This window comes from Cygnus olor, chromosome 18, assembly GCF_009769625.2.
Source record: "Cygnus olor isolate bCygOlo1 chromosome 18, bCygOlo1.pri.v2, whole genome shotgun sequence".
NCBI lineage: Eukaryota > Metazoa > Chordata > Aves > Anseriformes > Anatidae > Cygnus > Cygnus olor.
The window spans coordinates 5378770-5406472 of NC_049186.1; the positions used below are offsets into that span (position 1 = coordinate 5378770).

Here is a 27703-nt window from a genome sequence, read left to right on the forward strand (position 1 = left end):
CTTGGTTGTGACTGCTTATAGGCCAGCAAAAGCTGATCACCGCCAATAGTGAAGATTTGTGTTTGGCAGCAGAAACTTCAATTCATAAAAGCACTTCCTTTAAAATTGTTCCTCCTTGTGTTTGGTTTGGTTTGTTTTTGCCTTTTTTTTTTTTTTTGAGTGGATAGTGATATAACAGCAAATGCTGTATTTGCTATTGGTGAATATATTGTATCCTTTTTGAGCTTGCTGCTTTTTGGTGTTATTACCTGAAGATCACAGCCTGGTATGACTTGCTGTCTCTTGGTCAGCAGACAGTATTTCAACTCTGTCAACTGGCCCTGCATCCTGGTTAGGACTTCTCCATCTTTTAACAAAATATAATGGCACCATTTCCAAAAATGCTGCTCACATTTAAGTGATTTCAGTGTCAAATGATAACACTTGTATACTATGTGGTTCCTCTTTAAGAGTGTTGAAACAAGCTGAGTATGGTTTTCAGTCTGATTTGAGTGGTATATTCCTAAAACTGCAGCATTGGGTGAAATCTTCAGAAGGAGCCTATGTTTGCGCACAGACTGGCACTACAATTGGTGAAAATCACTGGTGTATGGGTCTGCAGGATGTAAGATTTCAAGGGCATTTCCCTATGGTTTTTCTGGAAGTAATTTGAGCAGAAACTAACAAGGCTGGAGCAGCCTCAGGAGTAGGGCTGGCTTTGTCCTGGCCCCCGCTTTGGTAAGAGTGAGAAATTAACCTTTTTTAAAAACAAAACAAACAAAAAAACCTAAATTTCTACTGTTACCCATTAGTTGATTTTAGCAGTACCAGCACACCTTGCTGCGCTGACTGCTGGCGTTAGATCTGCTTAATCTTGCCTCTCGATGGTCACTACTTGTAGTTCAGCTAGCAAACTGTCCTAGGCTGCAAGGAGCAGCTCTAACAGAAAGAGCACTGCTAAAGGGGGGTAGTCACAGCTTCTCCTTGAGGTTTGTGGATCCAGCCAGTATTTTCATCCTACTAAGCTTGAAGGCAGTGGCTGCCACCCTTACGTGAGGTCTGTGCTCTTGAAACAACCTTAAACATCGCTGCTTGAGGCGATTCCCCAGCTACCCACCCCCTTACATCGGCCAGCTTGTAACTGGGGCTTTGAACCGGTTCCTGAGCGCCTCGAAGGGAGGTTCTAGGTAGGAGATTGTCCCTTTTATCAGCCAAGCGCTGGAAGGACTGGAGCGGGGCTGCAGATTTGGACCCTCCCTGCCCCATCCCGCTGCCTCCCGCCGCTCCAAGCGGCGGAGAAAGACCCGGGGGCGGCCTTCAGCCGCCCGGTCCCGGCTTCTGGGAGCTGCTGGAGCTGCTGGGAGCTGTAGTTCGCTGCCGGAGCCCGGCGGAGACTGCGCTTCCCAGCGCCCCGTGAGGGGAAGGGCCGGGCCGGGGCCTGCGGCCTCCCCCGGCCTGAGGCGCCCGGCGCGGTGCGGGCCCGGGGAGCGGGGCGCTGGGGGTCGGGCGGGCAGCGGGTGCCCCGGCACCGGGGGGCAAGGAGGTGTCTGGGGGTGTGGGGGGGGTCCTGGTGTGAGACCTGCGGGCTCCCCTCGTCCCGCTCACACCGGGACAGCTCTGTTTTCAGCCCGGGTTAATTGGGGTTGGCTGCCCCTCCCGTTGGAGCCCCCCCAGTGCCCCTCGCCCAGAGGGGAGAGGGCTCCTGTCCTTCTGCCCTCGCCAGCCCCCGAGCCCCAGGGGTGGTCGCCTGGATCGTGGATGGGGCAGGAGTCGCCCCCTGAGCTCCATGGATGGGCAAGCTCGCTCAGGTTATTTTGCAGAGCATCTCCGTGGTGTTGGTGGGACGTTCCCTGTGCAAATTGCTGCAGGAGCTCAAAACTGCCCAGGGGATTTTTTCATTTTTTATTTAACTCATATTAAGACTTGTTTTAAGTGGATTAGAGAGGTCTGAGCAGCACAGAGGCAGTCTGGCAGGCTGTAGAAGGGAAGTCTGTTTAATAGAGGAACAGCTAGCTTTAAAAGCAAATCAATAAATCTTTTTCTTGCTGCAGGTAGGAGGTTGGTGTAGATGTGAGCAGTGGTGTTAGACCCCCTGTGAGGTGCAGCTTGGATGAACGTATAACCAGACCTGTCACAGCAAGGGAAGGCAGAAATTCTGCAATGGTGAGTGTGATACGGCACAACACAGGCCTGGGAAATCCAAATTCGATGCTCTGGCACCTCTGTATGGAGGCAGCAGTGGTCCCAGGGGCTAGAGGCTTCTGCTTAGCTTGCGTGCTCGCTGGGCTCTCTCAGAAGTTGTAAATATCTGCAGTTCCCAGCATTTCGTGTGCCATTTCCCAAATAGCATGGGCAGGAGGAGGGCTTCACTATTGCATATGGGGTTCTCTGGAGCAACTTGCCTATGGCTTTAGTGGTTTTTTTGGGAAAATCTAGGTCAGATCTGCTTTGTTTTGTAATGAGGGAATTTGTCTTTCTCTATAGGCTGCAAAGTCCAAGAAAAGTTTAAGAGGTATGTACACGTTTGTGTTTTCCTTTCACTGTCCGTAGGTGCTTTGATCTGCTAAGAATACATGGAACAGAGCAGATGGGGGACGCTAGGATCAGGCAGCAGTCATGGCTACCGAAATAATTTATGAGCCATGTCTGAAAGCTACTGCTCACTATATTATGCTCTTCCTGAACCAATGATGGTCACCTGCCTCTCAGATTGAGTGGATTTACTTATTGTGATAATAAATTCCCTTTCTTGGAGACTTCCAAGAAGAACTTACGTTCTTCTAGAGAAGATCAAAAGCATTTATTTTAGTTCTTCCCCCCAGCTGCTCCCCAAGTCCTTGTTTAGAAGCCTCTTGTAGGCCTGAATACTGCGGTGCTTTTGGGTTGCCCAGGGGCTCTTAGATACTGTGGAGCTCACAGATTAAGTGCTGCTTGTGGCCAGTGACTATCTGAATGGAAAGCAGCCGGCGCACTTGATAAAAAAAATAGCATTTTTGGCTAAGTGAAGCTAAATCATCTATGAAATATTGGACCAAGTCATGGTCCCGGCAATTCTCTCTAGGCTGGCAAGGAGGGCCTGATGATGCTTGAAATCAAGCCTTTATTCTGGGGGATTTCAGAAGAGCAAGTCATACTGAAATAGGGAGCTTTTCTACACCTGCTTGGTGAGCCTACCTGCCTCAGCTCCTTTAATTTGTCTCGTTCTAGGTTCCATTGATGATGTGCTGGGTGACCTCCTGGGATATGATGGTAAAGTGCACCTTTTCTGCAGCTGGAAGGGCAGCATCCTCATACTGTTCCTTCCTGAGAGCAGGAGGTGCTGGTGCAAGAGCCATTCCTCTCCAAGGGAGCTCCAGTTGTGAGGGGGGATGAAGCAGGGAGCAGGGCTGAGAGTGTGGCTTCCCAGAGGCCATTGAATAGGGTTGGACATCGGCTTGGGGGGGGGGGGGGGCAGAGTGAAGCATATCCACTTCAAAGCCTCTTTGGCCCATTAGGGAACAGCAAATTCCCCTTTGGAGTGCCTGTGTCTGTCACCCTAATCTTTCCCTGTCTTATTTTCAGACGAAGCCCCTGTTAAATCTACTAGACCTTCCCAGCCGGCTGTTGTCAGCAGTGGGAGAGCCCGGGGCACCAGCTTGCAGGCCGGCAAGAAGTGAGTACCTTTCAAACACAGCCTCTCCCGTTTGGAGAGCTCCCTGCGCTCCCCACGTCCTTCTGACCTGCCCCGTCCTCGTCTCCTTCACCTCACTCCCTGCCCTAGTAGCGATTACGTGGGAAGGAGTTATCTGTGATGGCTTTGAGAGCTGGGAACCCAGAGCCTGAAGCTTTCCAGCAAGAGCTGAGTGCCCCCAAGGCCTGTACATCTGTAAATCTCCATTACTTGCTTAAATGTAGCAGTCCCAGCACTATTTCTTTATTCCTAGTGCTGTTTTTAGCCTTTTTCCCCAGCTCCCATGTGCTGCTAACCCCTAGGCTTGTGTCACAGGTCCTTTCCAGAGGATGATTTCTTCAGCAAACTCCCTGCAGAGGATGTGGAAGCTGCAGAGGTGAGCTCAAAACTTTGAGAGAACGGGTATCCTGAGGGCTGGAGGTGAGCTGGGCCAAGTTTGCCCCTAGCATTGCCCCGTCCAAGTCAGCAGTGGGATATCAGGGAGGAACCTTGAAGTTTGGCTGAAGAGGTGACCCCTCTGCGGGGTGGGGAAGATGGGACAGGGGTGTGGGTGGATGATGGGAGGAGGGCTTCCAGGTGCCTTGGACGAGGTGGACCCTAACCCAAAGCAACATTCCTGACACTTCTCCCAGGGACAGCAGGATGTGAGCAAAGGATTCAAGGCACAGGGGACTTCCAATAAGGAATGCAACAGAAGGAATTAAGCATGTGTTCTCATAAAGTGAGGAGAACCAGGGCTCTGAGTGTTGGAGCAATTTACCCTGGTCTCTGGTAGATGCAGATGATGGGGGTCCTGAACACCAGGGTGCTTCTTCTGGGGTGAGGAGTTTCTGAAGCCTGTCTGTCTGATCTCTCCCCTCTCTGGCATGCAGGGATCCAGTGTCTCCGATGCAGACCCACAAGCTGTGCTGCAAACCCTGAAGGTAAGTGCACAAGTACCCATCATCTCAGCCCCAGCACCAGCCACCCTGCCCGCTTCCCTGAGGCACGGTCCTTGTGATGGCCTGGCGATCACTCACCCTCCTCCCATCCTCATCCTGTTGGTTTCCAGGACATGGATGACATGGAAGCTGATCTCCTGGGAATATCAAAACCCAGTTCTGGGCCTGGGAAGGCAGACACAAAAGGCCCTGGGAAATGTGACTCCTCTGAAGGAGCAGTAAAAACTTCAGGGAAGGTGCCAGCTCCTGAGAAAGGTAAAAAGGAAGCTCTGCTCTTCTTTTCACAGCCTGATTGCAAACAAGCATGGGGTATTTAGATGCTAGATAGCGAATAAAAAGTGTATTTGTTCCCCAGATTCTTTTCTTCTGGTCCCTTTTGGGGGCTGTCACAGACAGAGCATTACTCTGGCTGTGCGTCATCCCTTGGGAGATCCCTGTCCCAGCCTCTTGTTGTGCTGTGATAACATCCCTAACATCAGTAGTGACAACAGCCGTGCTGCAGCTGCCTGCCAAATGCCATTTAGTAGCTCCCCGGTGCCTTGCAAAGTATTTCTATTGGGATCTGCTTGATCAGCCTGGAAGGAGAGCCAGAGGGGTTGCATTTAAGATACACTGGTCCCCAAACTGTCCTCCTCCTGAGGCACTTTTCTTCTTTTCTGCAAGGAGGCTCCTCTAGAGATGTTCCCACCCCATAGGGTCACAAGGGCACTGTCTGTCACAACATGTGCTTTTAGGGGGCTGCTGCAAGAAAAGTGACCTTCACCTGGGATAGGGTAGGGGCACCTGTGTCTGCAGTGCCCTGTCTGAGTGAGCTGTGGTCTCTCTTTCTAGGAGAGTCTGAACCTCTGACGGAAAAGAAGCCACTCTCATCCCCACCTGCTTCCCGACCGTATAAGAAATTTAACTTTGAAGGTAGGATCTCGCTTCACTTCAGCTCATAGATGCCTGGCGGCAACTGGGAACTCTGTCCTTGCCCTTTGCCCATAGCTGGCCTCTGCCGTAAACTGGAGGCTTGGCTGGTTAATGAGATACAGAGCCCTTCACTCCTATGGTTCTGGTGCAGATCTAATCCCACAGAAGTGACCAGAGGAAAAAAAAATACAGTGCCAGTCTCTGCTGCTGGAGTTCCCATATGTAAGGTGGGAACGGGAGAGCTTTTAGGCCTTCTCCAGGACTGGAACGTGATTCCTGAGGGCATCTCTTTGTAATTGTGTTTTCCTGTGTGCTTTGTTTTTCAATGACTGTCTGTTACACTCAGACACCTTTGTATCAGAGAGGGATCCCATCCAACTTCCAAAAGGGGAGGCTGGAGAAGAGGTTTCCTTGTACAGATGAGATCTGATTGTCCAAGTCAGATCTTGGTTAAACCACAGTTAAAATCACTAAGCCCAGTGGGCTTTAGGTGAAGCTGACGAGAGGGCTTTCTTCTCCCTTTTTTCTTTGCCTGAACAGTGTCCAAGTGTTCAAGCACCCACATCTTGGGTTATTTTCTTCTAGGAGAAAGAAAATGCGGAAAAAATGAACAGAAATATAGTCACTGAATGTTTAAAATTCAGGAATACTGTAGGGTATCCTTGCAGAATCTGCAGTTGTGGCTTTGGGCAAAACTGGTCTCCTGTCCCATGTGCTCCTGGTGGGGGTAGTGCATGGCTTAGTGCAGAATTGTTCTTCTAAATAGGGTTGGGTTTGTTGGTTTTTGTTTGTTTGTTTCATTGTTGCTGATATTATTCTCCTTTCCTGACCCTATGGGGTGATTCCCAGATTTAGACGATCCTTTAGCTGGGCTTTTATCTGATGAGGAGCAGGATGCTCCCAAGAAGCCAGCTCCAAGAGGCTGTGAAAGTGTCCCTGAGAAAAAAACAGAACCGAGCAAAGACAAAGGTAAGTAGGCATGCTCAACACATCCTTTTTGTATTCAAATCAGCAACCTGGACTGGTTTGTGTGAGGTCCAAACTGATGAAATTGAAAGCCACCTAGTCCCATCTGGTGTTAACCAGCACGGTCAGTTATAGAGCAGCTTTGTGGCGGGGTGAATTGTAGTACAGCTCACCGAGGGCTCGATATTTCCAGTGTGCCATAGGTTACGGCACTGACCTTTCCTTTCTGGGAACGGAGGTTCAGATCTTACACATGACCTTGTTCAACCTGTTTCGTGCCTTGCCAAATGAGAACAAGTTTACTGGGGCAGAGCTGAGGTGGCTGTGAGCATTTCCAGCCCAAGCCAAAGCCTGTTCAGGGCACCTCTGGGTTGGATCCAGGCATACAGTGGCTGTGTTTAGGCACCATCCCTCTTGTTCCTGCAGTAGGGATGTTAATGGATCTGATAGTCCCCTAGAATCCCCCTGCACCCCAATAAACCTGCTTTGCTGCAGAGAGGGACACGAACAGCCCCTGGTAGGTTAGGGCAAGTTCTAGGGCGCACTTGTGAAGTAAGGACTCATTTGTGGGGAGGCAGAATTATCTGATTAGAAACTTGCAAAGCTAAAAATTTGGTGTTAGCCAGAAACCCTATGTTCACAAAACCCAGCGTTGTCCCATCAATAGATGTGTGGCCACAGACCGGGAAGGAGTGCATTGCCACTTCGTCATTCACTGTGGGCTTTGGTCGCAGAGAAGCACTATTTAAAAGTGACTTAGAGAAAAGAGTAGACAGGGCTGCTTTGATTTCCTGTATTTTCTGTGTGTTTGTTTTCTTTTTTTTTTAAACCCTGATCAAACTTCCTACTGTCCATGATCCCACCCCCAGAGCCACCCCCACCCCAGACACCCCTTCACGCGGCAGCCCCAGTCCGGAGGAGGGAGGAGCTCACATTTGAAGATGATGGTGATGACCTGATGGATGCACTGGGATTTGGTAACAGCCCAAAAGGAGACCAGAAGCGGGGAAAGAAGGCAGAAGAGTAAGGTGACATTCGTGGGCAATGAAAATGCAGTGGGAATAAAGCTGGGGACGGCTTGGATGTGAGATGGTGCCTCCACACTCAGTGGCAGCTGCTGAAAAGCGGGTGGGGGATGCTGGAGAACTTCAAAGCTTCTGTCCTTGGGTCCCAGAAAGGAGCAGGAGCAGCCTCATTTCAGAGAAGAGTCAGAACGCCCTGGCAAGGCTGTGTGTTCTGGGACGGCCCTGCCTCTTGAAGAAACCCATCTGCTGCTCTGTCCTTAACAGGGAGGAGGTGCGTCCAGCCCGCTCCAAGCTGGATGAGTTACTGGGAAGAGGCTCCGTCGCCAAAATCCTGGAGTGGCCGGGCACGGGAGAGTGCAAGGAGTTCAAACTGGATAAGAAATACCAAAAGCAGCCAGGTGAGCACAGCCAGGGGTGCTGGGATGGTCCAAAGAGGTGACGGTGTTGGCTCAGGATAGCGAGGTGGATTTCTAACGCCCTTGCAGGACAAATACCCTTTTTGCAGTGGTGAGTAGGGTTGCTAATGAGCTTTCTGTCAGCCCCATGGGGATGGTGGCTAATGCAAAATGTTTTTGTGGCCTGGAGGCAGACTGAGAGCGTTTACACAGTTGCTGCAGTTCAGGTAATGATTGGTAATCTACTGAGTAACTCAGTCACGTTTGGACGTGGGCCGATTCCTAATAAAGATCCTTTTCCCAGCAGCAGTGGGAAGCGTGTTGCTTGTAGGTTTCTGGGGAGGATGTTTCTAGCTGTGTGATCCCAGTGGGAATTGCAGGGGAGGAGGAGGAGGAGGGCTGGTGTCTTTGCAGCTGGCTGTTCCTCTGGGCACTGACTCAAGGCTGCTTGTCTGAACAGAGAAGGAAGAGGGCTGGGACGAGGAGGAGTTTGTCTTTGGAGCCTACCAGCCCACGGTGGCCTCCACGCCCGAGGGCCGGCCGTCAAGGAGGCAGTCTGTGAGGTATTGTGCTCCGTGCGCTTCTGTAGCTCCAACTACCAGCCACGCTGGCAGGGTACCCTTGCAGGCAGGCATGCAACTCCCTCTCCTTATGGCAGGTTTTCATCTGAGAACGTCAGCGAACCAAAACTGGACTCACGCTCCAAACCTCCTCCTGCAGCCAGCCAGAGCTCCGTGCGGGCCAGCAGGGCTGGGGGTGACTGGCTGGGCCTGAAGGATGAGGACTTTCTGGATTCGGAGCCACCATCTCCAGCTAAGGCCAGTCCTGTGGTGAGCTCCTGCCAGCTCCCAGCCACGGAGGAAGAAGCCCCTAAATCCACCCATGTGGAAGAGGAGAACTGGCTGAGTGCTGCTTTGTCTCGCAAGAAAGCCCAAGCACAGGCAAAGGCCCAGGAGAGAAGTGCTGCGCCCTTGGAGACCCCGAGCAAAAAAACAGACCCCCACCCTCCCACCAGGTAAGGGCACGATCAGCGTCTCCTGTTTGTTCCATGCGTCGCTGCTCCAGCAGGACCTCAGAAAGCCTTGGCTTGGATTTAAGGAATTAATTTTAAGTGCTTTCTCGTCTCACGTTGGGGTAATAATGCAGGACCTTCTCCCACTGATCCAGCCCACTGCCTATCCCACCTCTGGGCCCTTCTTCTTCCAGTTGCAGCCAAGATTTCACATGCTGCCCTGGGTCCTTTGGAGCTGTCCTGGATCAGCACATCCCCAGGGCCCACCCTGTGCTCCTCGTTCCTGCCCGGACATCCCCTTCGTTCCTCTCAGTTACAGGCAAACCACCTCTTCCAGTTTGGGTTTTGCACGGACTTAGACTTGTGCCATTCAAGTGGGACTCCAAGGCAATGTGCAGACAAACAGATGTGTTTCGGGCAGGGATGTGCAGCCCAGGGGAAGTGGTTGGATGCAGTGAGGAGGAACACAGATGATAGAGGTTTTGGGGTGTCTTTGCTCCGCTTGCCACCAAAAGGCTGAATCCTGCCACAGCTGGGTGGGACAGAGGCTGTCACCGGTGAGGCACTGGGGAAAAGGATCTGGGTTTTCATCGTCTCCTCAGTTCTGCTACATATGATGCTTTTCGCTTGCAGCCAGCCAACCACCAACGCAGGAGCACCACCACCACCGCAGGCAGCTGCCCTGCAGGACAAGGCAGCGGGTGCAGACAGCTCTGGGTAAGGCTTCCTTCGTGTTTCAGGCATCCTGGGAGAGGGGTCCTGCAGAAAGCAGCTAAGTGAGAGGGGGGAAAGGGGAGAGCCAGTGGCCAGCAGTGGTCAGTTTGGTCTGAGACCCCGTAACAAGGAGGGAAGGCAGCTCTGAAGGACCTTTGGCTGGTTATTTGCTCAAAGTGGAACAGCCAAGCTTTAAACTTCAAAAAATAACACCCAAGCACCTCTTCCCCGAGCTGTGACACTGCTGTGCATCGTTCACACGTGTCTGTGCCCACGCAGGCACCCGGTCCCCTGGCTCAGCACTGCGACACAAGCTTCAGCTCACCCGTCGGAGCCTGCAAAGGGAGATCCCCCAAGAGACGCCAGCGCCAACGGTGTGTTTCACGTGGTGGGTCAGTTTGGGCAGGAGCATGACCCAATTTGGGCAGCCCAGCTGTCCCCATGGTCAGCTGCTGGAGCAGAGCAGGACTCTTCTCTGCCCGAGAGACTTGGACCCTCGTCCTTCTGGAAGGGGATGGTTTCCATTGCCATGTCCAAAAGATGAATTTGTTATACTTTCAGGCCCTGCAGCAGCATCCCCAGCAAAGCAGGAGGTGCTGGGCCCTGCCCCACTTGCTCAGGTAGGTCTGCTGGGACCGTATCTAGAGGTGCAGGATCAGGGCAGTGCTCATGAGTCAGCCCTGCGGACTCACCAGCACCCAAACGCTCTGCCCCCAGCAAAGAAGAGCCTGGCGTGCTTGTGTTTGGGTAGGGGCTGCTAAGCGTTACCTGGGGAGAGGAGACCCAGGTCAGCAGCAGTGTTGGGCTGGAGAAGGGTAGAAGAGGGATCACTGGGGATGGATTCTTCCCAGAGCCAGGGTTTACCTCCCTGAGAGCATCCGTGTGTCTCTGCAGGTTACCACCCCCAGGGCACCCCTTCAGGCTGCCCCGCAGCTGCAGGTGAGGCCACGTTCTTTCCCTCGGGAACTGATGGCCACGCTGCAAAGCTGCTGATCCTGAAGGGTCTTGGTCTTCTCTCTCCGTCTCCACAGGCTGAGTCCCCAGCCCAGGGCTCGCTGCACGAGAGGAGGCTGGGGGCTCCCTCAGCGCAGGTCTATCAGGATGTGACGGGCTATCAGGCGACACTGCTCAGCACCCAGGCCCGTGTGGTGGAGCTGGAGAGTCAGGTGAGCCCCATTGCCTCACCTGGGGGGGGCACAAATAAAAAAAAAAAAAAAAAAAAAAGTGGTCCTTGGGGGAGGAAAGGAGCCACATCTGCTCCAAATGGCATCAGGATGGCAGGGGAGAGAGGAGAAACCTCCCAGTCTGGGGATGCCTGCCGCTGCCAGGTGGTGCTTTGGGAACTCCGTACCCAGGGCAGCACCAGGACCTTCTCCCCTGGGTGCCCCCCAGGTCCGGATGCTGGAGCTGGAGCGGACGCAGCACAAGCTGTTGCTGGAGAGTCTCAAGCAGCGGCACCAGGAGGACCTGGATCTCCTTGAGAGAGCACACAGGTACCGGGCTCTTGCCCACAGCTGTCGCCTCTGTTGTAACCTTGCCTGTAGTCCTGTCCTCCCCTGGTGTGGGAGGGCTGGGCTGCTTCCCAGATCTGTCCCTGAGGTGAGCAAGCACAAAGCCGCATCAATTTTGGCCAGGTGGGTCCCCACAGGTGGGCCAAGGTGAGGGTCTGCTCTCACCAGCCCTGTCCCGTGGGTGATAGGAGGAGGGAGCGGTCCCATTGCCAGCATGTCCCCAACCAGGGCACCTCACTGGGCGGGAGTGGGAGAGTTGAGGGCTCAGACCAGAGCGAGCAAAGTGCCCCGTGCCTCAGTTTCCCTGCGCACAGTGACACCAATCTGCTCGCTAAATCCCCATGTGCACTTTGGGTGGAGGGCACCAGGTAACGCCGTGAAAGCAGCATTTCTTCCTCACTGTGACCCCCTTGTGGGTCTCCGGGCAGGAGCCAGATGAAGGTGGTGGAGGAGACTTACGGGCAGCGAGAGGAGAGGCTGCGGCGGGAGAAGGAGCAGCTGGCGGCCCAGCTGCTGTCACAGAGCCAGGACGCAGAGCGGGCCCGGGCAGAGCTGGTGGCACAGCACCAGCAGCGTGTGGCCACGCTGGAGCAGCAGAGCGCACGGGAGCTGGAGCGGCTGCGAGAGCTGCAGAGGTGAGCGTGGTGTGCACACGGTGCTAGTCTAGTCTCCCCCTGTCTGGGGAATGGTTTGGGGACACAGCGAAATGAAAAAACAGGCTCCAGAAGCACTGGGTTGGGGGCAGCTTGGTGGCCTTTGGAATGGGATTTGCTTCGTAGATGGGCAGAGGGAGATCTGGCAGTAGGTATCATTTCAGAGTGAATGCATTGTATTTTGAAAGGAGATCCAAGCATTTTATCTCCCCCAAATACCGTTTATTCAGGTCCCTAAGTCTCTGTTGTCTACATAGTTTATGAGAGAGAACAGTTCTCAGCAAAGTGACCCACGACCCCCAGATGTAGCCCATCCCAGATGTGAATGCTGTCAGTGGGATGCCCCAGCTCAGCCCCATAATGAAGTCTTTGCCACGGTGCCTGTCACAGGGAGCACCAGTTTGCAGCAGCCCCTCACGGGCTCCTTCCTCCGTGCCCTGCAGGTCGTCTGTTCAGGAGATGCGCAAAGACCACGAAGAGCAGCTCCAGCGGCTGAAGCGGCTCAAAGACCAGGAGATCGATGCGGTGACCAGCGCCACTTCGCACACCAGGTACCGATGACCGCTGTCATATCCCCACGCTGAGCCCTGGCCGCTCTGTTCCCTGTCCTACAGGAAACCAGCCTTGGGCCAGAAACCAGCCACAAATGCCCTTCTCCACCGCAGTGCGATGAAGCATGTCCCACAAGTGCTCCTCTCCGCAGGTCTCTGAATGGTGTCATTGAGCAGATGGAGAAGTTCTCCAGCGACCTGCATAACCTCTCGCACAAGGTGGAGGCCACGCACCACACCACCTCCCAGGAGCTGGCCATGGGGGCACGGCAGCGGGACGAGCAGCTCAGGGGTACGTCTGCCCTTCTCCTGGGCTGAAACGGCTGCAGGGTCCCTGCACCCAGAAAAAGGAGTGTTGTCCTGACGCAGCCAGAGGGTGGGAGCCCAGGCTGGAAAAACTCTTGCCTGCCTTGGTTGTTGGACACCTCAGCTCACAGCGCTGCTGCTGCCTCTCCCCAGTGCTCCAGGACAGGCTGTCACAGCAGCAGAGGGACATGGAGGAGGAGCGGAGCCGACTCCAGGAGGTGATCGCCAAAATGGAGGCCAGGCTGAGCGAGCAGACTCGGCTGCTGGAGCAGGTGAGTGCATGTCGTGCCCTCTGGGTATGGGGAGGATGATTACTCTCCCGTTGGAGATCCTTGGTCTGGAGCCTGCGAATGGCATCTGTCTCTCCTCTGTGCCTGGACCAGGAGCGATGGAGGGCGACAGCAGAGCAATCCAAGGTGGAATCGCTGCAGCACTCACTGGAGGAGCAGCGGCGAGTGATGACCCAGCAGCTCTCCATGGAGCGAGCAGAGCTGGAGAGGGCGAAGGTGAGACGGGGCAGACATCTCCGGGTGCTTTTCACATCTCACGAGTCTGCTTGGGGCTGCACCGTGGTGTGTGGTGGATGAAAGAGATGGGTGCTTGGCTGATGTTACATGTAGATGTTACGTGGGGTTTAGTGGCAGGGATGGGTTAAAGGAGAAAATCCTGTGGCTGGGGGACTTAGTGCCGTCTCTCTCCCCCTTTCGATGCTCTCCAGAGCGCTTTGCTGGAGGAGCAGAAGTCGGTGATGCAGAAGTGCTCAGAGGAGCGCCGGAAGCTGGCAGTGGAGTGGGCCGAATTCCACACCCAGCAGCAGCTGAGCAAGGAGCGGATGGAGCGTGATATAGACCGAGCCCTGCAGATGGACTCCCAGAGAGAGGGCACCATCATGAGCCTGGCCAAGGTATGGCCCCAGAGCCCCTTCCCGCGGCACCCAGCGCTGCCTGGCAGGCAGCTGGGCTCCCCCACAGGGTCACGGGGAGAGGTTCACAGCTGGGTTCAGGTGTTTAGGGTGGAGGCATCCCACTGGGTCTGGTGGTGAGAATCGGGCTCTTCCAGGGGCAGCCCTTGCCAGCTGGTTGTAGGTGTTGACATAGATTGACATCAGTCAGTCCCGTCTGCCTCTCCCCTTTGCCTGGGAGGAGTTGGGGCAGCCAGGCCAGGCTCAGCCTCCTCTGCTGTAAGATCCGTGTCAGGTGAGAGGAAGCAGCCGTGATGGGTTAAGCCAAGCCTCACCACGCCATGGGGATGTGTCCAGAGCCAGTTCTGCTTCCTCCTGGGGCTGTTCAGAGGGGATATCGCACGGTGTGTCAGAGCTGCGTTTCTCAGGGCTACCACCGTGGTAATAAATAACTATTTAGCTGGATATTTCCACTGCTGACAAACTGACACACCTTGAGCATGTTTTAGGGTGTGCGACGTGCTGAGGGGAGGGGCTCCTTCCCTTCCAGAGAAGGTGTGTGTGTGCGTGTACACAGTCCCAGCCCTGCCAGTCCTTGGTCCCAAAGGAGAGGTGGATGAGGGCACTGCTTGGTGTTGCTCTGCAACCCAGGCCTGGTGCCCACAAGTTGCTCAGCAGGAGCAGACCTCTCCTATCACTTGGAAAGACAGGAGACAGTGTCCAGGACAGGTCTGGTAACACATCGGTTGCCCCCATACCCATCCCAGGAGCAGGCAGAGCTGAAGATACGGGGCCGTGAGCTGAAGGCCAAGGAGGAGCAGCTGGCGAGGGACAGGGAGCTGCTGGACGAGGCCTGGCACGAGCTGAGGCTGGAGAAGGAGAAGGTGAAAGGGGCCGCGCTGCGCATCCGGCAGCGGGAGGAGGAGTTCAAAAGCATAAACAAGGTCAGTGGAGCACGCGAGCTGCGTTTCACAGCTGCACACGGGATGGCAGCAAAGCTGGGGCATCACACCCCTCCTGAGGTCGTGCATCCTAGTCCTGTCCTGGGAGGGGAATGAGGGAATGCACAAAGCAAGGAGCCCTGTGCCAGGGCAGCGAGGGACCCTGTCCCCATCCTCCCCATCCTCTGTTCCTTGCAGCTCTCATCCCAGAAGTACGAGGAAGGGGAGCAAGCCCTGCGGGAGGCGTGCAGGCTGGAGTCCGAGCACCAGACCCGGCTGCAGGTCATGCAGCAGCATCTGGAGCAGCTGAAGCAGCAGGAACAGCGTCTGCACAGGGTAATCCCCCCCTCACCTTCCCTTCTTGGACTGAGGCTGCCATACCAAGGGCCTGAACCTTTGCCACCAACCTCTCTCCTTCTCTCCTGGGGCTGGGGCAGGAGCGGCTGAGCATGGCTCACCAGAGGAGGCAGCTCGAGCAGCTGCGCGAGGAGCTGCCCACCAACCCCACGCTGCTGCTGCCCACAGACCAGGACCTCGGTGCCCCCACCAAGGGCCTCTCCGGCATGCTGAGTAAGGCTGATGGGAGGGGCAGCTGCGCTTTTATTTCACATCTTGGGAGTCTTGGGGTACTCTTGGGGGCTGTTTCAGCTCCCCTGTACACAAACATCAGATCTGAGTTGGTGCTGGCCCCATATCCTCTTAAGGAGCTCAGTTGAGCTCTGTGAGCCAGGGCAATGCCAAGAGGGAGCAGAAGGGGTCGGGAAGGAAAGAGGCAGGTGGGCTAAAACCCATTTGTGCTCAGAGATTGAGGATGACTCCATTATGGGGACTTTAAGGCAGCAAAGAAGGGATGCTTCGTTTCCTCCATCTGCCTTCCTCTAACAGCGGCAGGGCTGCACCCTCGGGCTCTCGTTGCAGGCTTTCCACCTCCTGCTAGGGCATTCCCCGGGCACAGGAGTGGAGGCACGGCCGGCCCCGCAGAGCTCTACGCCAAACTGCTGCTGCTGAAGCACAGGGCCCAGCAGGTGAGGGGGCTGGAAGGGGCTTCAAGCCAGCAGGCAGGGAGCAGGGCTGGGTGAAGCCACAGGACGGGTGTCTGCTAAAATCGTCGCTGGGCTGGGCTGGGAGGGCTTGCAGAAGCCGTGGGCACCCAGAGGAGCGATCCCAGAAGCAGACAAGTGGATCCTTGCTTCTTGTCTCGGGTTCCCCCATAACACCCCTGGCTCGGTGGCGTTGCCATTCTTCGCCCTGCCCCTGCCTGCTCTCCTGCACTCTGGTTTTGTGATGTCCTCCTCCCCTCCTGCCAGCCCCCTGCTGCCCTGCCAGCTCCTGTGCCAGGCAGGGACGGCTCCTTGAGGTCCGCTCGCTGAGCCTTGCCCCTCTCTTCTCAGGACCGCGATTTCCTGGAGGACGAGCGGTTCTTCCTGGAGACCCTGACAAAAGCATCCTACAACACGTCGCCTCTGTCAGCCTGAGGAGCTGGCTGTGTCCCCTGAGCAGACCGCTGGGCCGGGCAAACGGGGGATGAGGGAACAAACGATAAATAACGCCACTTGGAAGACACAATGCTGACTTTTAATTAAAAAACGTTTCTGAGCAGAGCCTGAAGTCCTTTCCCGCAGCAGGTCAGGCCTCCGTCCCTCAGGGTTTTTTCTTTTTTGGCCTCGTGGCTAACGTGAGGGGAAGGAGGGGGATGATCGCTGGGGTTTGGGGCTGGCACCCGGGGGGACCCCAACGCTGAGGGGATGGGAGAAAGTTCGAGTCAGGCGCCGCGCGGGGCAGCCCCGCTGCTATGGCAACGGGGGGGGGCCTCGCACGGCGGGCCCCGCGCGGCGCAGCCGTGGTTGCCGTGGCAACGGGGCCCTTCCCCTGAGGGCGGCGCGCATCATGGCGGCGCCCCTGCTGAGCGCGGCCCTGCGGGGAGCCCGGGCCTTCGGCACCGCCGGTGAGACGGGGACGGGGGCGGCCTCGGGGCACGGTGTCCCCGGGGGGGCCGCGGGCAGGCCCGGGGGGGGAGGGTCCGGGAGGCCGGGGGGGGCAGCATGCGGCCTGCTGCGGCCCCGGGGCCTCCCTGCGGTCCCTCGCCCCTCCTCGGGCTCCGTTCCTAAAGCCCCGTTCCTAAAGCCCCGTTCCTAAAGCCCCGTTCCTAAAGCCCCGTTCCTAAAGCCCCGTTCCTAAAGCTCCGTTCCTAAAGCTCCGTTCCTAAAGCCCCGTTCCTAAAGCTTTTCCCTCTTCAGCTGCTCTCTGCAGGCGGGCGGCCCCGCTGGGCCCGATGCCGAACGAGGAGATCGATGTCGGCAACTTGGAGGCGCTGGAGAAATACCGCAGCTTCACTCGGTACTTCAGGCAGGCGGAGAAGGAGGGCAGGAAGGCCCGGTGGTGGAAGACCTACCGGCAGTACGCCAGCCCCGAGCCAGGTACTCGCGGGAAGGGCTCCACTGAACGTGAAAGTCAGGGGCGCTGTCTGTTTTTGGGGCCGCGGTGGGTTGGCTCCAAAAGCTGGTCAGTAAAGATGTGATGAAACGTCTCGGTATGAGGTTGGCCCTTTTGCAGAGCACGGATATTTCCAGGGAGATAGGTAACCATTTCCTAGAAGGAGAGAGGCTGGGCAGGACCTGCTGAAACACGTGGAATGGAGTAGAGAAGGGATTTCTGGAAAGCCCAATAGTATCCAAGAAAGCAAACCAAAAAACAGCCCTTTAAACCACGGGCAGCAGGTAATGTAGTTGGGGTGGTCTGCTGAGGACCCCAGACCTGCTCGCCAGCTGGCACGCTCCAGGATGTGGACACGCAAGGAGCTGGGCAGGAGGAGAAAGCAGAAGCGTGGAGGTGCAGAGGGAGGACAGAGGTGGTGGAATCAAGCGACTGATAGCTGCAGTTTTGTGTCTCTTTCTTCCACTTTCTGAGCATATCGCAGGGTGCTTTTGGGGGCGGGTATTCAGATTTTTCACACGCATGATTTTTTCACCCCTCTTCAAAGAGCAAAAGACTGACATCAGCCTGCCACATGGGGAGCTGTTGAAGGAATATAAGGAAAGAAAAAAGATCCTGAAGCAGAACCACCAAAACGCCGAGATGGAAAGAGCAGCACGGCTCCGGACTGGTCTGTGCCCCGCTGCTCCCCGACCCAGCTGCTCCCTCTCCCAGCAGCTCCTGCAGCGTTTCTCTCTCTCCGCAGCACTCATCCCCCTCGACGAGGTCAGAGCAGAGTGGGAGAAGACCAGCGGCCCGTTCCACAGGCAGCGCCTGGCAGAGTATTATGGGATATTCCGTGACTTGTTCCAGAAGGGCACCTTCACCCCCTGGGTTAGCCTGAGAGTGGAGTACAGCCAGGAAGATGAGCACCTCGTGCCGGTGTACTACGGGAACATGGTGACTCCGACAGAGGTGTGCGAGGGGTGTGGGAGCAACCCTGGCCCCGTGGGAAGCCTGTTTCTTTCTGTCAGGTGCTTCTGATTGGCACTGTCCATTCTGGAAGGGTTCTTTTATCAGGGTATTTCTTCTGGGGTGAAGGAAATAAGGTTTTTGGATGGGATAAAGACAGAGGTGTGCAATGAGATCGTTGTCTATTGACAGGCTGATGGCTCTTAACACTCGTGGGGCTCTCCAGGTGGAGCTGGGTTACTCTGGCATGACCGTGCCCATGACAAATTCACGTTCTGTGGGTTAGAAATCGTGACCTGATCTTAATGGAACCTGTTCTTCAAATGATTTCCATTGGCTTGTTTAGGCTTCCAATCCCCCTGAAGTGTCATACGAGGCAGATAAAGGCTCCCTCTGGACTTTGTTGCTCACAAATCCAGGTGAGTTCAAGGTTCTTAAAAAGGTGTTTAAATTGGGTTGTAGCACTCTGCTTTTGTTTAGCTCCTGTTTCTTCTGGCTGCGCAGTCAGAGGTGATGTGACAGCTGCTAAGCAGGGGCTGTCCCCTAAGCTCCAGGTGCAGAAAACCACTTCAAAGACTGGAAGGGAATTAGAATTCCCTTGCTTTGAGGGACTACGCGCTCAAAGAAACCACATGAGTTCTGTTTTCTGAGTATTTCTGTGCCCTCCTCTCACTTGTGAGACAATAAACGGATGTTTGCAGGGCACCGAGTGTTACCTCAATGGATTGCCTGCACAGGAGGGTTTGTAGCCTCCCCACGCCTAGCAGCTGAGAGATGGGACAGTGATGCAACAGGACTTAAGTCATGGTATGGAGCAGGCAGTTCCCTGACTCCAGTCATTTGTTTACCCCCAAACTCTCCTCTTCCTTGGCAGTCTGTCCAGGGAGGTAGGTTAGCTGGCACTGGGAAACCAGGGCACAGAGAAGTGAAGCAACTGACCCAACGCCACCTGAGATGTCCTTTTCATGAGGATCCCGGCGTTGTCGCTTTGGGGTTGATGCAGACATGGAGTTGTCACTAAGGTGTCTTCGTGTGTGCGTTTGCAGATGGACATTTACGAGAGACTGACGCGGAGTACCTCCACTGGCTGGTGTGAGTATTGACATCAGAGCTGCTTCTTGCAGCTTGGCATCGTGTTTTTGTGGTCCTTGACTTTCCCTGATGCTCCTGCCATTAGCTTCTTTAACCCTCTGTTCTGGGTCCTGCTGAAAATGCAGTAGTTCCAGACGTAGTTCCAGATGTTACTGCTGTTTGGCGTTCAAATCCCAGGACATGATTTTTCTTCCAGTGAAATCAGCCCGTACTATCTATTCACTTGTCAGTCACATCAGTGTGTGGCTCAGGGTGACCTGTAATCCTGGATGAAACTGCTGGTCGTAAAGGAGGGGAACGAATGGGTATTTAATGAATTAAATTTGTTTGTGTCCAGGACAAACATCCCAGGCAACGACATCAAGGCGGGCAAGGAGATCTGCCACTACTTGCCCCCCTTCCCCGCCATGGGAACCGGCTACCATCGCTTCATCTTCCTCCTCTTCAAGCAAGAACGCCCCATAGATTTCAGCGAGGACGTTCGGCCGACGCCGTGGTAATTTGGGCTTCCACTGGGCGGTTTCACTCTTCCTTTGGCTGAGCTGTTCCCGCTTGTTATGACCACGTGCTTAGTGCTGCTGTAGCAGAGCAATTCCTTCCAGTCCGTGGGGTTGTTCCGAGCTGCTTTGACCTTGTGTGCCACCTGAAGCCCCAACCCCGGCCCTGCAAGCACCGCGGGGTCCTGTTGCTTTAAACCAGGCTGTTAAGAAAGTGGCTCGCCCTGCCTAGGGCGGAGGTTTGTGCAGAGCTGGAGAAGCTCGGAGGTTTTCCTTTGGTGACTGCCTTTTGCACGTTTATTGTATAGACTCTGGGATGATGTGGGGAAGTTGTGAGGAAGCAAGCTTCACCTCAGCTCTCGTGCTCGTGTCTCGTTCCAGCCACAGCCTCAAGATGCGGACCTTTAGCACGTTTGACTTCTACAGGAAGCACGAGGACAGCATGACCCCAGCGGGGCTGGCGTTCTTCCAGTGTCAGTGGGACAGCTCCGTTACTTGGGTCTTCCATCAGCTTCTCAGTAAGAGCTGCAGCGTGGGGGAGTGCTGCACGGGGCTGGTCGGGGGCTGGGGTGTGCCCCTGTGCGCGTCGCACACCGTCGGTGAATGAGCTCTCGCTGTAAGCTCTTGCTTGGTTCTGGCTGTCAAAGCTCTGTTACCTGGTATTACTGAGCCATCTTCCTCCAGACTAACAGTAGGCTGAGGGAACAACCTCTAAAAGGCCATTTTGAACGAGCATTTTAACATAACGTCAAGAGAGCCTTCACCGGGGCTTGCTTGAGCAGCCCTGGTCTCATATCTCACGGGGAGGGCGTGGGGTTCGAGGCTGGGCCGTCTTACTGACGGTCTGCGTGGTCCCTTTGCAGATATGAGGGAGCCCGTGTTCGAATTTGTGCGGCCGCCCGTTTACCATCCTCCACAGGTCAAGTTCCCGCGCCACCAGCCTCTGAGGTACCTGGACAGGTACCGGGACACCAAGGAGCCCACCTACGGCATTTACTAGCCGCCTCGTCGCCCCGGTGCCCGCTGCAAGCAGGCCCGGCAGGTGGGGCTGCTGCCTTCCCTGCCTTCACACAGCTCTGTGGGCCGGAGAAGTCTGCACCTCTAGAGGGAGACAACAAAATCCCGGTCCCTTGGCTCCGAGTTCCACTTTGCTGGCAGTGCTGGGAAGCGTGCAGCTGAGGGCAACAGGCAGTCGGTGCTGGCAGCCGCATGGGAAAAAGGCTATTTGAGAGCGCGATGAAAATAAATCCAGGCTGCAGCCTTGCTACTGGTTCTGTAGCAGAGCTGATGAGGAGCAGAGGCAGAACAGAGTCCCCCAGAAATGTCCCGCCTGGCTTCTCTGGAAGGATCACGCTTCTCCTTTTGCCTGTTTATGAGGAATAAGGTTAAACCAACCTGCATCTCCTTCCCTTATCGGTGCTGCAGTTCAGGACTGTGCCAGCTTTCATTTCAGCAGTCCTGTGAAAGAGATGAGTGATTAAACACGCTCTGAGCAACGGTGGTGGCGCTGTCCTGTCTTTATAGGGAGGAGCTCGGTGTGTCAGCCAGCTGCTGCGGAGCTGGGGAGCTCAGCGGGGTGCAGCAGGGAAGTGCAGCCCTTCCCCTGCCCTGGGTCTCCTTCGGATCTCCTTCCCTTCTCGGGTGCCGTGGGGAGGGAAGAGTGCGACATGCAGGTGGTAAACACGTACGAGGGAGACGTTTTGGAAGATAATCTCCTAACAGCTACCCAAGCGCGTGGACCTCGGTCTCCTTCCCCTCGCACAGACAGCCCTCGCCTGCTGTGGATAAACGATTAAAGGCAGAGCTGCAGAGCTGGCGGGGCTGGGGCAGACGTGGTGGTGGCCTGGCACCCTGCCGCAGCCTGTGCTGTACCCAGGCTGCAGGCCCTGTGCTTTCTGCTCTGCTTTTTCTTTCTTTTTTTTTTTTTCTTCTCTGCTTTCTTTCTGCTTTATTTTTTTTTATTTTCTGCTTTCTTAAGAGTTGGACTCGATGATCCTTACGGGTCCCTTCCAACTCGGGATATTCTGTTATTCTATGACTCTATGCTCTGCCTCGTAACACCCTTAGTACAACCCCATTCTCATGTTTTAAATAACCCCACCCAAAAATCAGCATGTTCCTGCCATTGGGGCTGCCTGTTCCCAGCTCCCGGTAAGTTTATCTGAGGTTCCTCTCTCCCTAAAACCCTCTAGCAAGCAGAAGAGCTTGTGCGGAAGCACCCACCCTCTGCCATTGCTCAGGACTCTGTCCTGAAGGGTTTTGTGGTCTGGTTTAAGCAGAGGTGGATGAGCTGGTGGGGTGCAGCGGGGGTGCTGGCCTCGCGCAGACCCAGGCAGAAAAAGGTCACGTTGAGCTCCTCTCTCAGCTTTTAATACTTGTCCAGAACTTGATGCAGCCAAAATAAATGTTTTGGAAGCTGCTGCTTGTCTTGGCTGAAGGTGTGCTGTGGGGTGCAGCAAATTGTGACAGACCCCAAGTCCCTTCGGCCTGGGGTGCTGACTCTGAGCTCGCCCACGGTATGGAAGGGGCTCTGCCCTGCTGCCAGCTGGCAGTGAGAGCCCTGGCTGCAGCAGGTGAAAGCAAAGCCACGACGTATGCAGGGGTTGCAAAACTGTTGCAGGTTAAGGCTGGCCTGCCAGTGTTTTGCAGGCTGGGAGTGTGCACACAGCGATAATACGCCCACGAGGGCAAGTAGATAAGGCTTGGACTGGAAGGCTGGGAGATTTACCGTAAAACTGAGCTGTAAAAAACAAAGTGGAGGGGTGAGGTGCATGGCAGCGCAGTCACCTCCAGGCAGCAGACCCCAGGAGCTGTCTGAGCTGGGGCTGGTTGCCCCGATGAAATCTTTGTTGTGTTTTGGGGTACAGACCCGCCGACGTGCACCCAGGTGTCGGAAGGAGCAGGCCAGGAGTGTCCGGCTCTAAGGAACGGTGGCTGCACGCGGTGGCACAAGCCAACAGCAGGAGCTGGATGAGATGGAAAGATGCAAGGCTGGGATGTGGCGCTGGCTGGCTGCTGGGATGTGGCACAGCCCTTGTCACCGCGGAGGGAGGGGACAAGGGGCTGCAGCAGCCATGAGCACCCCTACCTGCCACTTCACAGGCCGGCAGGTGCCAGCAGTGCTGTGCTGAGGTCTCCCTGCTGGGCACAATCCCTGCACTGCTCAGGGACCGGGCTCTGGCAGAGGTGAGGATGCCAGGAAGCTCCCTCAAAGGGAAGAAGAAAAAAAAAAAAGTGAAATTAAATAATACAGAATAATGTGTATCCATGGGAATACACTCACTCCTGCACGCCTTGCTTTGGATCCTGTTAGCCTCTGGCACACATCTCCCCGCGCTGTCACCGTGGCATTTTCTCCTCCCGCAGCGCCCTGCTGCACTTTGCGTCCTGCTGGTCCCAGGGGGAGCGGGTGGCAGAGCCCGCGTGGCCGAGGGGCGAGCGGGCACCCGCCGGGTGTCCCTTTAAGGGTACACCTGGCTCGGAGCCCTGACCCGCCTCTGAGCTCGGCGTCACCCAGCTCTTCCTCCTTCCCCAGCGGGGTTTCTGTTTCCCCGGCTTCTTTCCCTCGCTGCCCCGATCCCCGGCACGAGATGGCTCTGCCCGTCTCGCCGAATCTGGCGGAGAAGCTGGTGTGCTCCATCTGCCTGGAGCTCTTCACGGTGCCCGTCACCTTGCCCTGCGGCCACAACTTCTGCGAGCGGTGCATCGGCGACCACAGGAGCAAGCAGGAGCAGGCGGCCGCCGGGGCCAAGCGGGGCTACCCGTGCCCCGAGTGCCGCTGGAGCTGCGAGCCCCAGCTGGAGCTGAAGAAGAACGTGACCCTGTGCAGCGTGGTGGAGCTGGCGCGGGCGGGCAAGGCGTGGGTGCAGCGGTGCGAGGTGGCCGACGGCGGGCTGTGCCCGCGGCACGGGCGCCCGCTGGAGCTGTACTGCGAGGAGGAGCAGCGGTGCATCTGCTGCGTCTGCACCGTGCAGCAGTGCCAGCGGCACCGGCGGGCGCTCTTCGAGGACGAGCGCTCCAGGAAGCAGGTGGGAAATCGGGGTGGTGGGAGGCGAGCGGGGTGCGTGGCGCAGCATCCTCTGCTGCTGACCCCGAAGCCAGGGCTGCGATGTGTCACCGTGCACTGAGCTGTGCCCGGCCTCAGCTGAACTGCCACGGGCCCTGGAGATGCCACCAGCACCCAGCGGCTCCCCCAGACACCGGAGGCTGTTGGAGTGGCAGAGAGCTGGGTGAACCCAGCAGCACAAGTTAAACATCACTAATATTTGTGACGCCCCCCCCCCCACCACCCGATCTAGAGGAAACAACCCTAAAGACACAAAATAAAGCAAAACCACTTTGTGCCTCCCCCCCTGCTTCCCAAGCCTCGTCCCTCTCTGTGAGCCTTGTCCTGGAGGCTCCTGGGGGCAAAGCGAGCAGCAGCGCGCTCTGCTACGGGGTGTTGGTGCTCCCCTTTGCAGGCTCTTCTGGAAAAGTCCCTGAAAGAAGCCCAGGAGGAGTCAGAGAAGATCGAGCGGGCGTTGCAGGAGCTGGAGGAGCGAACGCAGAGCATCAAGGTGACGCCGTGACCGCCTCGGCGCTGGAGCCACGGGTGGGAAGCACGCTGGGTCTCACCGGTCTTCCTCACCAGGACTCCTCCGAGGGGCTCAGATCGGTGATCCTGAGCAAATTCACCCACCTGGAGAAAGGCCTGGAGGCTTTCCGGTGTCAGATGGTGGCCAAGGTCGAGCAAGAGCTGGTGGCGGCGCTGGGGCGGGTGGAAGAGGACTCCAGGACCCTGAAGGATCACCTGGACACCCTCAGACAGCACCAGGAGCAGGCACGGCACCTGCTGGCCTGCACCGCGGACCACAGGACCTTCCTCGAGGTACTGTCCCGCTCCTTGCCCCGTAACACTGGCCGTAGACATTTTGGGGGCACCCATCGGGGAGACGCGGGGTGTGTGCGGGCGGGTTTGGGAGCTGCTGCTCCTCCCCAGGCTGGTGCCCGGGTGTCTGTGTGTCCGTCCACAGGAATTCCCCCTGCTCCCGGCCTGGGAGAGCCTGGCGGTGCCGCCCCCGGTGCAGTTTGACGCGGCCGGTGTGGTGGAGCCCGTCAGCGAGATCCTCGCCGGCATCTCCCGGCTCCTGCTGGAGGATTTGCCCAATGCCGTGGCCCCCAAAGCCCCCGACCCCGTTGTCCCAGGTAAGCTCTCTGCTTGCGGGGCCGCCCCACAGGGCTCCACGTCACCCGGGCCAGTGTCACCATGCTGGGCAGGGGGTCGGGATGGGGACACGCGGCTGCTTTCCAGCAGATGGGCATCAAGGGGACAGGAGGGGCTGGGGGGCTCCCCTGTGTGTCCCCTCCTTGCTGGCAGTACACGTGCCACCTCTCAGGCCTGGACACGATGGATTTCCTCCTCCTCCTCCTCCCATCCAAGGGATGAGTTTTTGGGTGGCGTCACTCAGTGTCCCCGTCCCCCACAGGCCCGGTGCAGCCCAAGGGGACAGAGATGAAGGCGGCGACCCCTCTCCCCAAGTGCCAGATCCGAGCTGAGCTTCTGAAGGGTGAGGAGCGTGGGGGGGGTGGGACATTGTGGGACTGGGAAGGGGTTCGTTAGGGGGACAGCAGCACCAGGACTGGCTTTCCTATAAAAATGGGGGCTGCCACTGCCTGGCATTGGGTCGGTCGCTGCAGATCATGCCCTAGATCTCCTGGCCCCCATGTCCAGCTGCATCCTTGCCTTCCCCTCCCTGGGCTGATCCCGCTCTGATTCCTTAGGGACCATTTCCTAAATGCTCCTTCTCCCATCTCCTTGCTGAAAAAAGGAGGGATGGAGTATTTAGGGCTCTTTGCTCAGGTCACATTCTTCCCAGGAAGGCAATCAGTGCACACGGGACCTATAAGGATTCCTTCCATCAAGTCCCACAGACTGTTCTCAGTGTTATTAATAGGAAAAAGCAAACAAACAGAAAAAACTTATTTATTAGCAGCAGACCTAAGCCCAGAATAGGCAGCTGGGCCAGGTTGCTGTGGGGTGCTGGGGCTGGTAAGTGCCAGGAGGAGTTACCACCACCTGATGAGAGTAACTCCCTGCAATTCCATATTTGCTCATCATCCACCTGGTTCCCCACCTCCACCCACACTCCTATTTTTTACTCTTAAAATCGAGCACCTCTTCTCCAAAATTACCCCTGAGCCACCACGCGCTCCCTAGGTGCTGCTGGGTTTGTGCCTCCCCCCCCCCCGAGGGCCGTGCAAAGCACAGCATCCTCGTGCCCCCCCAGCTATTTCTGGGCTCTGGTTCCACTCCTCGTAGCCGGGGGGCAGGCAGGTATCGCCCCCACCTCCCTCCTCTTCTCCTCTGAGCCAGCTGCGCGTTGTTCCCCTCTATCTTTGGGCAGCCCTATGTAGCTTAAACCGCTTCAGCTGGCGCAAGCCTGGAGGCATTAAGGTGGGACCGAGCATTTCGGCCCCATCCATGCCATCGCTCTCCCCAGACCACCGCAACCTCACCTTCGATCCCGACACGGCCAACAAGTACCTGGAGCTGTCGAAGGGCCACCGGCGAGCCAAGCACGGCACCGGCGCCGCGAGCGGGTGGCAGGAGCGGGGCAGCCCCTTCGAGCCCTGGCAGGTGCTGTGCACGCAGGGCTACGGGCAGGGCTGCCACTACTGGGAGGTGACCATCTCCAGCCACTCCGTCATCCTGGGGGTGACGTACCGCGGCCTCCCCCGGCAGCAGCTGCCGGGTCACAAGTTCAGCATCGGGCTGGACGGGGGCTCGTGGGGGCTGCAGGTGCGGGAGGACGGCTACCTGGCCTGGCACAAGGGCCGGGAGGAGAAAATCCAGCAGCGGCTCTACGCCGAGCTGGGGGTCCGCCTGGATTACGGCCGGGGGCTGCTTTCCTTCTACGGGCTCGGGGAGGAGACGCAGCTCATCCACTGCTTCCACGCCGTCTTCACCGAGCTGCTCTACCCCGTCTTCTGGCTGTGCGAGGGCCGCACCATCACGCTGGGCCGCAGGGACTGAGCCCCAGCCGGCCCCCTGAGCACCGTACCCGGGGCAGGATGGGGTACGGTGACTTTAATGAGAGCCCGAGAGGCCAGGCATCCAAATCAGCCCCGATTTGCATATGCAAATAGCCCAATGGTGACACATGAGAGGGAGAAGATGCACTGGTAGCGGTGATGCCCTTGCAGCGGGATGAAGGCCCCGCTCGCTGTGCAGGGGTGCAAGGCCGTGCTCCTCCGCTTCTTCCCCTCCTGGCAAAAGCCCCCAGGCCTGGAGATTTGGGGTGGGGGGACCCAGGTGCTGCAGGCAAGCTGGTGCAGGTCCCCAGCCCTCCCTATGTCCCTTTGCTGCTCTCGGAGGTGACAGAGCCACTTTTTGGGGCACTATGCTGCAGCTGCTCTTTGTGAGACGCCGCTTTCCCCAATAAAGTGCTGGTTTTCTACTGGTTTGACCTCGATACTGGTGGGAGCTGCGGGACCAAGTGGTGCTGGCGGGGCTGAGCTGGGCACCCCTGCTCCCACATCCTGACGGGGCCAGCAGCAGGAAGCAGCCCCTTCGAGGCGGCAGAAATAGGAGGTGCTTTATTTACTGCAGCGCTGCGATAAGGAAACCTGGTTTCCTACAGCTCTGCCCCAAGGTTGATCCAGCACCAAAGAAAACCCGAAGCTTTGAAGCTTTTCCAAGGGTGAGAGCGCAGCCCCGGTATTTCCCCAGGGATGCTGGTGAGGAGTGACTGGGTGAAACTGGGCACCGGGTTCAAAGGCGCTGGGGCCGCGCATGGCAAGGAGCCAGCTCACCTTTATTCCTGCGGGGAGAAGAGGCCTGGAGGAGGAATTGCCACCTTCGGGGGCAGACGGGGCTCGGCTCGCTGCGCTCCCTCCGTCACCCTGCACCTCCCAGCCCCGTCCTTGGGTGAGCTGGTGTGGACCTGGGAGCTTATCCAAGATGAAAAATGGCCTCGGGGGGGGGGGGGGGTCACCCTGTGTCCAGCAGGCAGCTCATCAGACTGAAAGCACTTTGCTGCCTCCCTGTCCCATCCTATCCCCATCCCCATCCCATTCCCACCCCTAGTCCCTTCCCTATCCCATTCCCATCCTTTCCAATCCCCATCCCATCCCCATGCCCACCCTATCCCCATCCCAACCCCACCCCGTCCCCTCCAGCTCCCTCCCAGCCCCTTAGTGGCCCCGAGGACCAGCACACCGGGTACCCTTTCCATCCCCGGGGACACGGCCACTGCCCGGGGGGAGGGGGGGTAG

The 27703-nt window shown here is 56.8% G+C and overlaps 3 protein-coding genes across 7 annotated transcripts; all 3 read left to right on the top strand.

The window, feature by feature from the left end:
- Positions 1-1148: 1148 nt before the first annotated feature.
- On the top strand, positions 1149-16073 carry FBF1 (Fas binding factor 1). 5 transcript variants are annotated; one of them, XM_040530681.1, is made up of 31 exons: positions 1149-1166; positions 2031-2142; positions 2464-2491; positions 3187-3228; positions 3541-3631; positions 3965-4025; positions 4522-4572; positions 4701-4845; positions 5422-5502; positions 6352-6471; positions 7338-7491; positions 7758-7891; positions 8349-8451; positions 8547-8903; positions 9534-9617; positions 9894-9988; positions 10176-10234; positions 10509-10553; positions 10646-10780; positions 11007-11107; positions 11554-11760; positions 12222-12329; positions 12482-12621; positions 12789-12907; positions 13019-13141; positions 13354-13539; positions 14304-14480; positions 14676-14810; positions 14912-15047; positions 15396-15502; positions 15869-16073. In XM_040530681.1, exons 2-31 carry the CDS (start codon positions 2140-2142, stop codon positions 15950-15952), a joined length of 3411 nt encoding a protein of 1136 aa, XP_040386615.1. In that variant the 5' UTR covers positions 1149-1166; positions 2031-2139; the 3' UTR covers positions 15953-16073. The 5 variants fall into 5 exon arrangements, with proteins under 5 accessions (XP_040386615.1, XP_040386611.1, XP_040386613.1 ...); XM_040530677.1 differs by lacking the exon at positions 1149-1166 and adding an exon at positions 1353-1451 and having other exon boundaries at positions 14676-14813; positions 14915-15047; XM_040530679.1 differs by lacking the exon at positions 1149-1166 and adding an exon at positions 1353-1451.
- Positions 16074-16268: 195 nt separating this feature from the next.
- Positions 16269-20951, top strand: MRPL38 (mitochondrial ribosomal protein L38). The gene is made up of 9 exons (XM_040530688.1): positions 16269-16422; positions 16715-16894; positions 17458-17580; positions 17656-17864; positions 18208-18280; positions 18908-18953; positions 19291-19449; positions 19832-19968; positions 20314-20951. The coding sequence occupies exons 1-9, from the start codon at positions 16365-16367 to the stop codon at positions 20448-20450; spliced, it is 1122 nt and encodes a 373-aa protein (XP_040386622.1). The 5' UTR covers positions 16269-16364; the 3' UTR covers positions 20451-20951.
- Positions 20952-22471: 1520 nt separating this feature from the next.
- TRIM65 (tripartite motif containing 65) lies at positions 22472-26886 on the top strand. The gene is made up of 6 exons (XM_040530687.1): positions 22472-23478; positions 23911-24006; positions 24081-24317; positions 24463-24634; positions 24916-24996; positions 25930-26886. The coding sequence occupies exons 1-6, from the start codon at positions 22708-22710 to the stop codon at positions 26460-26462; spliced, it is 1890 nt and encodes a 629-aa protein (XP_040386621.1). The 5' UTR covers positions 22472-22707; the 3' UTR covers positions 26463-26886.
- Positions 26887-27703: the final 817 nt, after the last annotated feature.

Coding starts and splice junctions, on each gene's coding strand:
- FBF1 (XM_040530681.1), top strand. Junction 4,573..4,700: donor CTGTGCTGCAAACCCTGAAG/GTAAGTGCACAA, acceptor GTTGGTTTCCAG/GACATGGATGACATGGAAGC. Junction 8,904..9,533: donor GACCCCCACCCTCCCACCAG/GTAAGGGCACGA, acceptor TTTCGCTTGCAG/CCAGCCAACCACCAACGCAG.
- TRIM65 (XM_040530687.1), top strand. CDS start 22,708: ATGTGTATCCATGGGAATACACTCACTCCTGCACGCCTTGCTTTGGAT. Junction 23,479..23,910: donor ACGAGCGCTCCAGGAAGCAG/GTGGGAAATCGG, acceptor TCCCCTTTGCAG/GCTCTTCTGGAAAAGTCCCT. Junction 24,997..25,929: donor CCGAGCTGAGCTTCTGAAGG/GTGAGGAGCGTG, acceptor CGCTCTCCCCAG/ACCACCGCAACCTCACCTTC.
- MRPL38 (XM_040530688.1), top strand. CDS start 16,365: ATGGCGGCGCCCCTGCTGAGCGCGGCCCTGCGGGGAGCCCGGGCCTTC. Junction 18,281..18,907: donor TTTGTTGCTCACAAATCCAG/GTGAGTTCAAGG, acceptor GTGCGTTTGCAG/ATGGACATTTACGAGAGACT. Junction 18,954..19,290: donor GAGTACCTCCACTGGCTGGT/GTGAGTATTGAC, acceptor GTTTGTGTCCAG/GACAAACATCCCAGGCAACG.